This window comes from Rhinatrema bivittatum, chromosome 15 (assembly GCF_901001135.1).
Source record: "Rhinatrema bivittatum chromosome 15, aRhiBiv1.1, whole genome shotgun sequence".
Taxonomy (NCBI): Eukaryota; Metazoa; Chordata; class Amphibia; order Gymnophiona; family Rhinatrematidae; genus Rhinatrema; species Rhinatrema bivittatum.
Window position 1 is genome coordinate 73284521 of NC_042629.1, and position 13588 is coordinate 73298108.

At 49.2% G+C, this 13588-nt stretch overlaps 1 protein-coding gene across 7 annotated transcripts in view; it reads right to left on the bottom strand.

Annotated features, from left to right (window-relative positions):
• Positions 1-13588, bottom strand: part of PLCH2 (phospholipase C eta 2) — a 340028-nt gene that overhangs the window by 301960 nt on the left and 24480 nt on the right. For 5 of the 7 annotated variants that reach the window (XM_029579065.1, XM_029579064.1, XM_029579070.1 and 2 more), the window contains 2 exons: positions 3886-4106; positions 990-1467 (listed from right to left, as the gene is read on the bottom strand). In XM_029579065.1, the coding sequence (XP_029434925.1) occupies positions 990-1095 (106 nt within the window). In that variant the 5' untranslated portion in view covers positions 1096-1467; positions 3886-4106. The remainder of the gene's footprint in view (positions 1-989; positions 1468-3885; positions 4107-13588) is intronic. The other 2 variants (XM_029579068.1, XM_029579069.1) reach the window with 2 other exon arrangements.

Genomic DNA, 13588 nt, shown 5'->3' on the forward strand with positions numbered 1-13588 from the left:
ACAAATCACCTTTCCGCAGAGATGGGGAATTAGGTGATTTTCTGGGTTTCAGGGGGTATTGCGGTGCCTTATATACTTGTCCTTTTTTCTGGGAGCATTTCAAGGCCCTTGATTTTCTAGGTCAGCAAGGCTGAAACGTGTCTTCAAATACCAAAGCATCACGAGAGAGCAGAGAGTGATCCAATTTACAGAGGGAGATTCTTTGTCCAGTCCTGCTTTCCAACTACATCCCAGGGCCTTCTGCTATGTGTGGTCCCTGCTTCATCCATTTCACATCAGCGCCCATGAAAGGGGGGGGGTGGGGGTAGGGAAGGGCGGGAGGTAGGGTTGCCAAGTAGCGTCAGATTTTCAGGACAGGCTGATCCTGTCCTGATTTTACCCCTCTATATGCAGGAACTTGTAGCTTTGCTTTCCCTAGGGGGAATCAGAACTAAAAGAAAATGGGGTACAACAAGGAGTGGATCGACCTGTCCTGTAAATCTGGAAATAGTTGGCAAACCTAGTAAGGAGAAAGTGCCTAAACCAGGACTCAGATGAAGTCACACCTTCTGGAATGGGGTCACTGGACAGCTCTGGGATAGGGTCATATGAGGGCACGCATGCAAAAGAACAGCTCAGAGGAGTCCACGCTTACAGAGTTTACGCGCCTTTTTCAGCCTTCTTGTTTGCAGATGAACTGACAAGCTGGCTAAGTGGTAGTGTCCACTCGTTCCTCTGATGGCCTTGCTCCCTCACGACATGGATTACAGGCTCTGTCCATGCAGCGATTTGGCTAAAATCTGGCAAGAACACACCCACCTCAAGAAGAGGCCGCCTATCAAATTTCAGCTAAATCCATCCACAGAGAGGGGCTGTTACCTGTGTACGGATGGACACGCGACAGCAACAGGTGCTCCACATGTATGAAACACTCCTAACACAGACTTAAAAAACAAACACCACCATGCTCGGCAGACATGAGTAAAGGGAGAAAAATGTGCTGTACTTACCTACGTGAATCACGTTTACCGACAGGAAGCGAAGGGCTGTTGGCTCTGCAGGCATTTTAGAGTCCCGGAGCAGTGTGGGAGATGATGAAGACATTTTAAAGTCCATCCGGTGCCTCTTTATCAATGCTCACGCATATTTTACAGTTTGTTAAAATTGTATTAAAAAAAAAAAAGGAACGAGCACCTTTAAAAATAACAACTAAGAGAAGTATCAAAATTCATTTCCGGTGGAAATAAATGATTTTTTTTTTTCTAAGTGTCTTCTGAGATGAATTAAAAATAGTGAAGCTGAGAGCTGCCTGGGAGGCGGCCTCCTCTTTGAAATTTCTCAGTGCAGGCAGGCTGGCATGTCCGTCGCCGGGTCTTCGTCACCTGTACTAGACGGCCGGTCACTCCGGGGCGAGTGGCGCTCGGACGGCGAGCCAGCAAGGGTAAAATCCAAGGCTCCCCTTCCCTACCTCCGCCTCACATCACAGAGCTGGAAAGAGAAGGGGGGGGGGGGGAAAGACACAGGTTGTTAAAAAAGAAAAGCGGATTATTTTAACGACAGGAAGAAGAGAAGCATTCATGTGTAGCTGACACTTTTCTGAAGTTACACTTCTGTCTGAATTATAAAAACTTGTAAGAAATCAGACTCTCCTACTGACAGATTTGAAGATTAGTGATCAGATATCACGTGTAAAGGCGTGTAGATAAACTACTTGTGCATTAATCAGATCTGGCTGTAATCATTTGGCATCTTACAGAGGTATTGATCCAAGCACCAGCTTAATGTGTTTTACAGGTACAGCCACGGAGTACGCAGCCAGCTCTGGGGTGGAACCAGACAGCAACTGTTTCAGGCATTACCCTGGACCAGAGGGTGAACTGTGGGTACCACCTTTTCAAAAAAAATATACCACAGAGCCTAAATGGTCCATCACGTGGCCAGGAGATCAATTTAATATTTCGTCTTCGAATAACCTTATGAGGAGGAAATTAAAAGGGGGAACTCACACAATCCAGAAGCACGAGACATTTGAAGTTAAAATGATCAAACGCTGCAAAAGTTATATAAAAGGACATAACAGGAACTTGACTTTTTCTAACTGACTATTGGATCTTAATCCCACCGACCCTCTGTCACCTTCTTATCACGCTAAACACATCTAACCCACATATTTATTCAGAAAATGCAGAGCCCGCTCCACCCACAGCTCTGGGAGGCTAACATATAACCACAGTCACATTTCCAGAAAAAAACCCAAATCAATATGTATGATTTAAACACAAATAACCGTGGCCCGTGGCAGGAACTCAGCCGTCGAGAGAGCGCAAGGCTGCGCGATCACTTGATGATAATTAATGCTGATGCACGAGAATCCCGGGGGGCAGTATTTGCTCTGCCGTCAACTGTCTACACTTCACACTATCCTTCTGATGTGATCTATGAGGCACGATCTCTTTTTTTTTATTTTGGCAAGGTCATCTTTTGATGTGACCTGCTCGTTCCTGGCCTGATTTACTGAGCTTCCACCCCCCAGACACAGAACGGAACTTCTCCTTGGACCACAGGAAAGGAGAGTGAGCTCCTGAAAACGAGACAGGAAACGTATGAAGTTAGTCCAATAAATAGGGATCCACCTTATACAAAAGTTTGGGGTTTTTTTTCAAGTGAATTAGCATTGCAACCACAGGGCCTACAGGATCACTGACCCCTTGCCCCCAACTCCCAACTCAGGCCCTGAGGGGGTCGGCAGCTTCAGTCTTCCGTGGCCTCCAGCCAGACCGGCTTTTCCAAAATCCCAAATGCGCCCGCTCTGCTCTATCCACATCCGCGTGAAGAATCAGCGCCAGGTTTATTAAGGGACCCAGATCTTGACAGAGGGCCGAACTGCTCTATCCAAGACCCCAGCTCTAGGCTCAGCCCGGTCCTCTTAGGGGGTCAGGGTTAATTATAAACTCTTGCCTTGGTGCAAACATTAAACCCAGAACTCCCCCCTTCTGATCCCCTGACTGCCTCCACATGGCACCGAACCTCTGTTCACGGAAACCGACCGCACTCATGAAACAAATCCCGAGTCCCTGCCCCTGCTGATCGCTGGTTAAACCGTATAATCCGGACCCGACGTGTCCCCTGGGAGGGAACAGCGTGCAACACACCTGGGCAGGATGCACAATTACAGAACGGCCCAAAACCTTTCCCTCAAATCCTTGAAATGAAAGGTTCTGCCCTTAAAAGTAGCAAACGATGCTTTGTTATCACAACAATACCACAAGGTCTTTTTTTTTTTTTGCTCTGCTGCTGAACTCAGGGCCAGATTTTAAGTTCCCCCTTTCCCGAAGCCCCGGGACTTACACGCATCCCAGGATTCACGTGCGTGGCCGGGCCTTTGATAGTTGGCCCGGTTCTCGTAAGCCCGGGATTTACGCCCATAAAGTTTTGAAAATCTACCCCCAAGTGTGAACCTTATAGTCCCAGGCATCTTTGGAATATTCTTAGAGAGGTAAAAAGCACCTAGTCCCTTTCATGGTCGCCACATACCCTGTTTTGTTGTGTTTTTAAACTGAATCTCCTGTACCGAGGTCAAGCATCCGATGTTTGGCTCTATTCAGACCGCAGGTATGGCAGGGTTGCATTAGGATGGGTTTCCAACTGTCAAACAGCACAGCAGCACCCTGGTGCACTTAGATGAGATAGGTGGGTAAGAGGAATATTCAGAAGCTTCACGCATTTCAGGCACCCCTTCAACCCCTGCCACATACACACCACACCCACGCCAAGAATAAACAGAATAATCTGAAAAGAAAACAGGGACCTGTAAGGATATTTTCTGAGCACGCACGGGTAACTTAACTCCTCAAAACACGTGAGAATTATTGATAGTTTGAGGCACATACAAAGCACATTTCTGACCTAAAATTGTGCCGTTTCCAGCTCGTCACACCTGCTCGATCCCCCGCCCCTTTCTGATTTTCGGTAAAGCCATCGATGGGACGCGCCTCCTTCCGCATCTGCCCAAGGAAGAGTGAATCCAGGCAGGCTCTGGCAGGCTCCCCCTCGACACCTCTGTCTGCAAACAGCAATCGCTCGGGCACGGAGCAGGGTAACAGGCACGAGCCTCTCCACCTAGGCACCTTCAAAAGGGAGAGAGAGAGAGAGAGAGAGAGAGAAGCCATGAATGGAGGGCCCAGGGGCAGGAAAGCAACACAAAGGAAGAATGCGTGGATTCCATCCAGCCCTTAGCAACCACACACAGGCACAAGCATGCACACGGAGCGTACGGGAGAAATTGTGCAACGTCCTGCATGAGCTAGCTGGCAAATATGCACACGACTTCCACCAGTTTTGGAAATTATCCCTGCAAAACTAGGCCTAAAGAGTTAGGAGATGAGTGGGCAGATTGGCAATATCAAGGTGTGGAGATGAGCAAATGACTTAGTTTCCTTCTATTTACTTGTTTTAATGGGCTGCATTTAGATTATACTGATTTGTTTGGTTTTTAATGCTCTACACCCTTGGGCGATCTTATGCAAACCCGGGGAGGTGGTATATACCAATAAGTTAAATAATGACGATAATAATAATAATTGCACCTATTGATGCGCGGGGTTTTACCAGGCAAACTATTTTTAAATCAAAATGTATGAGGCTAAATCCCAACCCTGCCCAGATTCCATCCCCTGGAGTGGCCTCTCCCCTATGCATGTAAAAATATGTGCATTCACTAAGAGGGGGATTTTGAAAAGATGCACATGTAAAAAAGCACAAAAGTGCATACACGAGTACCTGCTTTTTTCAAAATTGCAAAATGTGTGCATAAATCAAGGCCCACAGAGGGGAGTGCCAGAAGCATTGCAGGGTGGGCCAGCACTTACGTAAATAAGTAGCTCATTTAAAACCTGTGAAAGTGACATGCAGAAGTTTTTTCTTTGCAGAGAAGGGTGACCAAAATGATAAGGGGCATGGAACGGTTGCCCTATGAGGAAAGGCTAAATAAGTTAGGGCTGTTCAGTTTGGAGAAGTCTACAAAATCATGAAAGGACTTGAACAAGTTAATGTAAATCGGTTATTTACTCTCTCAGATAATAGAAGGACAAGAGGGCACTCCATGAAGTTAGTAAGTAGCTCATTTAAAACAAATTGAAGAAAATTCTCTTTCACTCAGTGCATAGTTAAGTTCTGGAATTCATTGCCAGAGGATGTGGTTACAGCTATTAGTGTAACTGGGTTTAAAAAAGGTTTGGATAAGTTCCTAGAGGAAAAATCTATTAACTGCTATTAATTAATAAGCAATAGTAGCTTGAGATTTATGTAATGTTTGGGTACTTGCAAGGTACTTGTGGCCTGGTTTGGCCTCTGTTGGAAACAGGATACTGGGCTTGGACCCTTGGTCTGACCCAGAATGGCAATTCTTATGTTCTAGATTTACTCCTGCTCAGTATCTGGTGTAACTGAATGTAAACATCTCAAACGTGAAAAAAGGCCTGGGTGGGGGTTCTGGGTGCAATGGGGGGGGACTCTAGGCTGAAGAGCCAGGAGGGTCTTCACGAGCTGCAGATGGACTGGGTGAACTGGGAGACTAATTGGTAAAACTGGTTATTTCACTGCCGTGTGCAGTCCCCGACTTACATGAGTAGAAGCCAATTTACAGGGATAAATGCACAATGTATTCGTTTATCCATTTAAAATTCGAAGCTCAGATACGTGGGCACATCACCTATGCACATTTATCCGGCTAAATTACAAATTGTGCCCTGGGTGCCTATGGTCTAAGGCTGTCCTCAGGGGACGGGTAACTGGGGGGCTGCCCTGGGCCCAGCTGTCGTGGGGGGGACCCGCCGTCGTCCCCTCTCGGGCATGGGCACAGCTGGCACATCAGTTTTCTGGGGCCTCGACACCCCAGTAGGTTCGGCTCGGGCTGTGCCAGACCCCCGAGCCATGATCCAGGCTGCCTCCTCTTCCAAAATTAAAGAAATAAGAAGAACGTCTCCTCCTTCCAGAGGCAAAACGGTGCTGCGAGGAGAGGCTTAATGTGTGCGAGACAACAAGGAAGCATTCAGCATCTGTCTGATGACTTTTCCAGAGAGAAAATGTCCCCCCGTAAAGCACCAGGGAGTGATTTTATGCAGGTGATATATTAGATGGGACTTTGCTTTAATAGGTCGCGTCTCGTACGGGGATAAAAAGCAGAGATGGCCTTCTGCAGTTCCATCTTCGGCAGAGACACGAGGGGCCTCTGGGCCTTAATGTGAACACACACACACCCCATCTCCTAAATCACAAGGGGGTTTTTACTTTGGCGGAAGCTTCTGGGCCTGCCAGAGCGCTGCCATACAGGATATGTCACCTTGCAAAGCTTATTCCTGCCCTTCCCGGTGCCTAATAAAGGTCTCATCTTCCTTGGTGCACGCAAATTAGGCAGCCAATAAAGCGTGCCTGCGGAGTGCCTTTAATGCACGTTTTATGGGCTGGGCCCTCAGCGCCGTTAGGGCTGATTATCTGTGCTGAGCGCACTTGGGTTCTCGTCGTAGCAGCTGACAGCACGGCTAATGCAGGGAGTAAATTTCCTAGCTTAAGTTATAAAACGAACAGGAGGGATGGGGAGCTGGGGCAGTTACAATTAATCCTCCTGTCTACCCTTTTGTGCATTTTATTTTTTCTTTTACAGGCTAACATTCTCCCTCCCGCCAACCCCAATATTAGCATTCGCTCAGGCACAGGGGGGCAGAGCCAGTGCTGAGGATGAAGGGAGGGCTGCGCTGGAGCTGCTGCCCATAGGTAAAGATGCAACGATCGCAGGTTCACCTAGAGCACCAAATCCCCTTGCACTGGCTCTGGGCAGAAAAGCAATGCACGGGACAGACACAAGGAGATCTTAGTGGCGGAGGGAGGGAGAAGGCCACAGATGGAGTAAGGTTTCTGACAGCGCACTGGGTGCACAAGAAGTGCTCCTTTTCTGCCCAGTCTTCTGCGTTTCTCTGTTTCGCTTGGAACCCACCGCAGAGGAGACGGATGAGGTAGGGACTGGGGCTCCAGTCTTGGCTGGCCGGATAAACATCCCTCCCCCGCCCCCATCTCTAGAGCAGACCCCCAAGATGCCGGGCCGGTGGCAATCCTTCCGGAAAATTAGAGACAGGCCCCCAAAGCGGTGCCAGCTGGTTACCCACGTGGCACAGCGTCTGATGCTCTCCTGCCGGGGATCCTCAGCAGTCATAAGCTCTCTTCTCAAGCAGTCCGGCATTTCGTATACCAGTGCCACAAAAACGCATAAAACAATAACATTTGAAAAATAGAATTGCCCACGTGGCATGAAGTGACCCTTCGCCTTTGCCACAGATTAAGGTGCATGGGTTGCAGGGACACCTGGTCGGCTCTCCTGGAGGGTATCCCTCACCCTCTGCTTCTTGAATGTCCGTTCCTGTTCTAAAGCAAAGAACACCAGGAGCTGAGCCCTGAACATCCCTCGGTGCTTATTAGTCTGTCTGTAATGGCCTTGGTTCTGATCATGGTAGCAACTGTGGGGGGTTTTTTTTTTCTAGTCAGCATAACATGGCAGGAACCTCGATTCTCCAACGAGAATAAGCGCAGAAGTGTGGAGCTTTCACAGCTGCTTTTCTCCACCCCCTGTTACTGTAAGCATTCCCTACAATCCAAGAAGTGCGGGCTATCAGGAGAACTTTGACCGTCAGCTATAAAATTAGAAATTCAAACGTGTGACTAAAGGTTGACTTTGTTCAGGTGGAGTTGGAAAATCCCATTATTCCTTTTGAAGTTCAAAATAACATTTTCTAAAGAGAAACTGAAATATATTTCTTGAATACTGTTAGGGGAGGGGATTTGAGCTCTGGGCCTTCTGCTAGGGTTACCAGCACCTGGCTCAATTTCGTCTGGAGAGGCCGAGTCCCATGGCACCTCTTGGGCATAACAACTCACATTAATGCACCGTGTGAACAGTGGAATCAACAAAGGGTGGTCAGAAGGCGGCTGAACAAGACCAATGACTTTATTCATCGAAAAGCACCAGGTCGTTGGTCCAGTGCTTCTCAGCCTGTCCTGGAGGCACAACGAGCCGGCCGGGTTTTCAGGATCTCCGCAGTGGATATGCTTGAAGCCCAGTATATGCAAATATTATACCTCATGCAAGGCCATGACTGATGGAACCAAAAGCCAGGCCCATGGAGAATTGGGTGGGAAACAGCGCTCTTGTATCACAGAAATGGCTGCATCTGGAGATATTGGAACATTCGTTTGATGCCCGTCGATGAATACCTGCTCTATAAACCCATCTTTATGTCTTGATCCAAGCTATGAAGGTTACTTTTGTAAACCCTTGTGACCTTTACATGGAAGGACGGTATATAAAATTCCTAAATAAAATAAACACATGAATAAATAAATATTCATTGTGAAGCATCTTTTCTCACCCTGAGAAAAAGTCATTTAACTAAGGGAATATTCAGCTCTATCTCGAGGAACTTTTCTAGTGTGCAATTTTTTTTTTTTCACTTCTCTACATTTTACAGAAAAGAAACAATATTTCTCTACCTTTTGGGTTATGCCAATGAACTGATCTGATGGTATTGTTAAACTGTAGACCGGTGAGTCTGACTTCAGTGCCAGGAAATATCGTGGAAAGTGTTCTAAAGATCAAAATCACAGAGCATACGGAAGGACATGGTTTAATGCATGGATTTATACAAGGGAAATCCTGACTCACAAATCGCCTGGTTAGCCAGCGGATATAGTGATTTGGGATTTTTAGGAGGTGATTGGCAAAGTCCCCCATGAGAGACCCCTGAGGAAAATAAAAAGTCATGGGATAGGAGGTGATGTCGCATTGTAGATTGCAAACTGGATAAAAGATGAGAAACAGAGAGTAGGGTTAAATGGTCATTTTTCTCAGTGGAGAAAGATAAGCAGTGCGGTGCCTCACTGTACTGGGACCGGTGCTTTATAATACATTTACAAATTATCTGGAGAAGGGAATGACGAGTGACGTGATCCAATCTGCAGACGACGCAAAATTACTTTGAGCGGAGAAATCACAAGGGAATTGTGAGAAACTGCAGGGAAGGTTTGTGAGACTGGGAGATTGGACATCCAAAATGGCAGATGAAATGTAATGTGGACAAGTGCAAGGTGATGCACAGAGGCAGGGCCGGCGGAAGCACTAGGCGAGCTAGGCCTGGGCCCGGGCTGCTGACCATCAGGGGGCGCCGCCGCTCGCGAGCCAACGAGGCAGGGTGAGGCGGCCGCTTCAGGCAGCAGAATGTTGAAGCGGCAAAAAATTATTCCCAGCCCCCACCCCCCCGGTCACATCCCCCTCCCGACCCTGTCACACAGTAAGGGCTAAAGGCCACCGGCGCCATTTTGGTTAGTGGCAGCCAATGGACCGGGAGCAGCAGATCGTTCCCAGGCCCCCCCGCTGGACCACCAGGGGTTTTCGTGAGAGTTGGGGGTGTCGGGAGGGTGGATGGGTTATTTTATTTAAATTTGGGAGGGGGAGGGGGAGGGGCGGCATGTGGTCCCCGCCCCTGGAGGTAGGAGTCAGAGCTGCGCAAGGAAGAAGATGCCTAGGGCGCCTAATCCCCTCGCACTGGCCCTGCACAGAGGGAAAAGTAACGCACCCTGCAGTTTCATGATGTTACATTCCTTATTAGGAGTTACAACCCAGGGAAAAGATCTGGGCATCATTGTGGACAATACTTTGAAATCCTCAGCTCAGTGTGTGGCAGCGGTCAGAAAAGCAATGTGGAATAAAACAGAAAATGTCATAATGCCTCTGTATCACTCCATGGTGAGACCGCCCCTTGAATACTGTGTACAATTCTGGTCGCCGCATTTCAAAAAAGATATAATTGCGATGGAGAAGGTACAGAGAAGGGCAACCAAAATGATAAAGGGGATGGAACAGCTCCCCTATGAGGAAAGACTAAAGAGGTTAGGACTGTTCAGCTTGGAGAAGAGACGGCTGAGGGGGGATATGATAGAGGTGTTTAAGATCATGAGAGGTCTAGAACGGGTAGATGTGAATCTGTTATTTATTCTCTCAAATAATACAAAAATTAGGGGAAAGCCCATAAAGTTAGTAAGTAGCACATTTAAAACAAATCATAGAAAATTGTTTCTCACTTAATGCACAATTAAACTCTAGCATTCATTGCCGGAACTTGTGGTTAAGGCACTTAGTGTAGCTGGGTTTACAAAAGGTTAGGGCACATTCCTGGAGAAGTCCATAAACTGTTATTAAGCAGACAGACTTGGAAGAAAGCCACTGCTTATAACTTGAGCATTAGCGGCATGGGATCTGTCTACTGTTTGGGATCTTGCCAGGTAATTGCGACCCGGATTGGCCACCGCTGGAAACAGAGCACTGGGCTTGATGGACCCTCATTCTGACCTAGTAAGGCAATTGGTATCTTCTTATGTCCTTCTTATTATGTCAAGATAGGTTTGAAAATAAATGAGAAGAATATTGCTAGCAAGTGTTTTGTAACGGCTTAGTGGCAGGGCAATGCAGGAGACAGATGGAATTCTTCAGCCCGACTCCTGCTCCTGGCCCTGGCCGTGAGCTGGTGCTCACCATCCCCAGCGGCAGGCAGTCCCAGTCATCGCACAACAGTGACACCTAGTGGCCAGACTCAGCATGCATGCATACAGGGACTGTTGGCACGATGCCTGGTTTAGATGAGAGGGGGTGGTTACAAATGGGGAAGAAACACCCCCCCCCCCAAGATTAGCTGCAAATGAAGACTGAAGATGCCACAATCCCAGCTGAGCTGCAAGCCCAGAGCAGCAGAAGAAAATTGAAAGCAAGCTCCCCCCGCCAAAAAACCCCACAGTTCCGCTCTGATATGATCAATGCAAAGTATCCACAAAGCCCTGGAACCAGATTCCTACGGTGAAGTGTTCATTAAATAAATAAAGGGAAAAGTCTGAACATCACAAGGCATTGGATTAAATTGGATGCTGCACCAGAGATCAAAAAGGGAAGATAAAAAAACCCCCCGATGCCACAGGAAAAGGAAAAGTTCCTGAAAGTGTCAGCAGCTGGATTCCAGTTTTTGCTCCTCACACACACACACACACACACACACGAGATCCTGCTTTCGTATGAAAGCCCTCAGACTTCTCATGCTTGGCAGCATGCGACAAGCTGCGTTCAGGTCTGGGCAGGCTCCTTCTGCATTCCAAGCAAATCCATTACCAAGAAAGGCCCGAGATTTCCTGTGAACGTGCGGGAAGAACCGGGTGAAAGGGAAACCCCCACCACCTGTGGCAGGAGCTATCCCAGAACCAGCAATATGGACCGGGCAATGGAATGGCCCAGCACGCTGGACAGGATCCACAAAAAAATGTGTGCAGTGACCTGCGGGGAGAGTAAAAGCCCGGGCGTCTCTTCTGCCGGGTCTCTGGGTCTCGGCCCGTGCTGCGGCCCTGACAGGACGTGTCTCGGCAGGGCCAGCCGGCGGAACATTCCTCCCAGGGCTGCATTTTTTCTGAATGAAACACTGGGAAACGCACTTAGGCACAACAATAGGCCCCAGATAAAGCTCAAGATAAGGCCCCATCCCATCCACGTCTCGGATTCACGAGGGTAATCAGAGTAACGCCGTGGACGTCATCGGAAAAGCTCACCCCCCTTCTGTCTGTTTGCTGCGATCTCCTGGGGTCTGGCTAAGGATGCCGCCCAGCTGTCAGCTGTGCAGGCTGGACCGCTTACCCTGCCACCATCGCACTCCCTTAGTCTGCACTAAAGATATGCCCCAGCTGTTAGCTACACAAGCTGCACCACCTGCAGGACGTCGCTCCTTCTCCATAGCCAGGGAAGCCCAGGCTAGGAAATGGTCACCTACCTCTGATTAGATCGGCGGGTTTACCGCACCATTCCTCCTGCCAGCTGTACCACCGCTCTGTGCCCTCTGCTCCTCCCTAACCCGCCCTCCCGCCGCTCCCACCTTCCTCTGCACCTGTCTTCATGGGTTTGTGCTATTCAGGTCCTCCACCTCCCTCTCGATGAAAAGCATTTCCTCAGGAGCCCTTGTAAAGGGGTAACTGGCACGCAGGGATCACTTCCTTCTCTTTAACATTCCCAAACAGTTTCACCGGGGAGAATTCTCCGATTTTCAAGGCCACTCCTCGGCTGCGGATGAACAGAAGGCTTCCCTGTGGCCAAGGCTCTTAGCATCTGACATCCACGGTCGTGTGCGAGCTCCAGACCTCGACCCCCGAGCCCAAGAGATCGGACTCATCCCCTGGAAGGCTGCCTTCCCCGGGCCAGCCCTTTTCCAAAACGTCATGCACTGTATTTACAAAAATTAAACAAAAAACGAGCAAAGGGCAGCAAAAGCATGACAGCGGGTGGACGGTTCTTCCTAATCTTCTGACAGACGTGTCACCCTGCAATCCTTCCTCTAGTGCCTCCCCCAGGCGCGCACACAGCTCAGGATGAGCTACGGCTCTCCTCAGCCCTGCCGGCTTTCAGTCGCATCACCGTTTCCACAAAGCAAGAGGCCCCTATCATTGTCTCTTCTCCTCCACCGTCCCATCCGCCCCATGGTAGCCACATGGCTAGAGAAGCACCGTGTACAGAGACGGCCACTGGTTCCTGTTACCCACGCGGAGATCACGTGGGAGGCTCCCGTTACTCCAAAATCAAACGTAATTACAGTAGCAGTTTCTTTTTTCTTCCACAAAAGCCTTGCCATCTGGTTACACTGATTTCAGGAGGTAGAAAGCGATCTGCCCCTTAGGCTACGTAACCCGGCCAGCTCTCCCAGGTTTAATCGGCATTAGCGGAAAAATCTCTCAAAACACCTTTGGCGTCTTCGGTGTGAACATGGGAGCCCTCACGCACTTTTTAAACCGTGTAGCCGAGTCTCCTGCCTCACACGGTGAGAGTCATCATTAGCTGAACACAGTAACGGAGCAGATAATGGCACAAAACGGACCATCCGGCGACCCAGTTACTCCTGTCCACACTACCAAGGATACACCCCCAGCCACACAGCACCACTGCTTGCGAGATCTCTCTCCGTAGGTTTTCCCTTTCCTCCTTATCAGTTTGCTCCCATCCTAGGTAGATTGGCCACCACGGAGCCCACACTTAATCCAAACACCCAACCCCCCCCCTGCCACCAAGCCCTGCAACAATCCCAATGCCTAGCAAAACACTTGCCGAACGTCTGGTTTCCTAGGCCCCTGCGGCCTTGCCAGACAGCGTCCGGCCACCCTCAACCTGCTGGCCCCGACCCAGCTAAGTTTCTGGGGAGCTGCAGCCCTGCTGGTACAGACCTGGCCACCCCATGGCCCGTGCTATGCCAGGCTGCGTCACCTCTCTCCTTATCTCCCCGTCCCTTCCTTGCCTTTGCTTTCGAGGGCGTGAAGGGAGGGGGGTGGGGGGATTAATCTGTGACCTTCCAGCCCTGTTCTTGCCGGGGCCATAGAAGGTGACGGCGGATAATAAACCATCAGACCCCCTTCAGTCTGCCCGGTTTCATAGGAGACGCACATACACAGGAAGTCATCTCAGGCCTTAGGTGACGGCATCCGAGGCTCTGCACGGGTCAGCCTGCTATCAAGTCAAGTTGTGGGTTGGCAGATAAGGGAGACATGA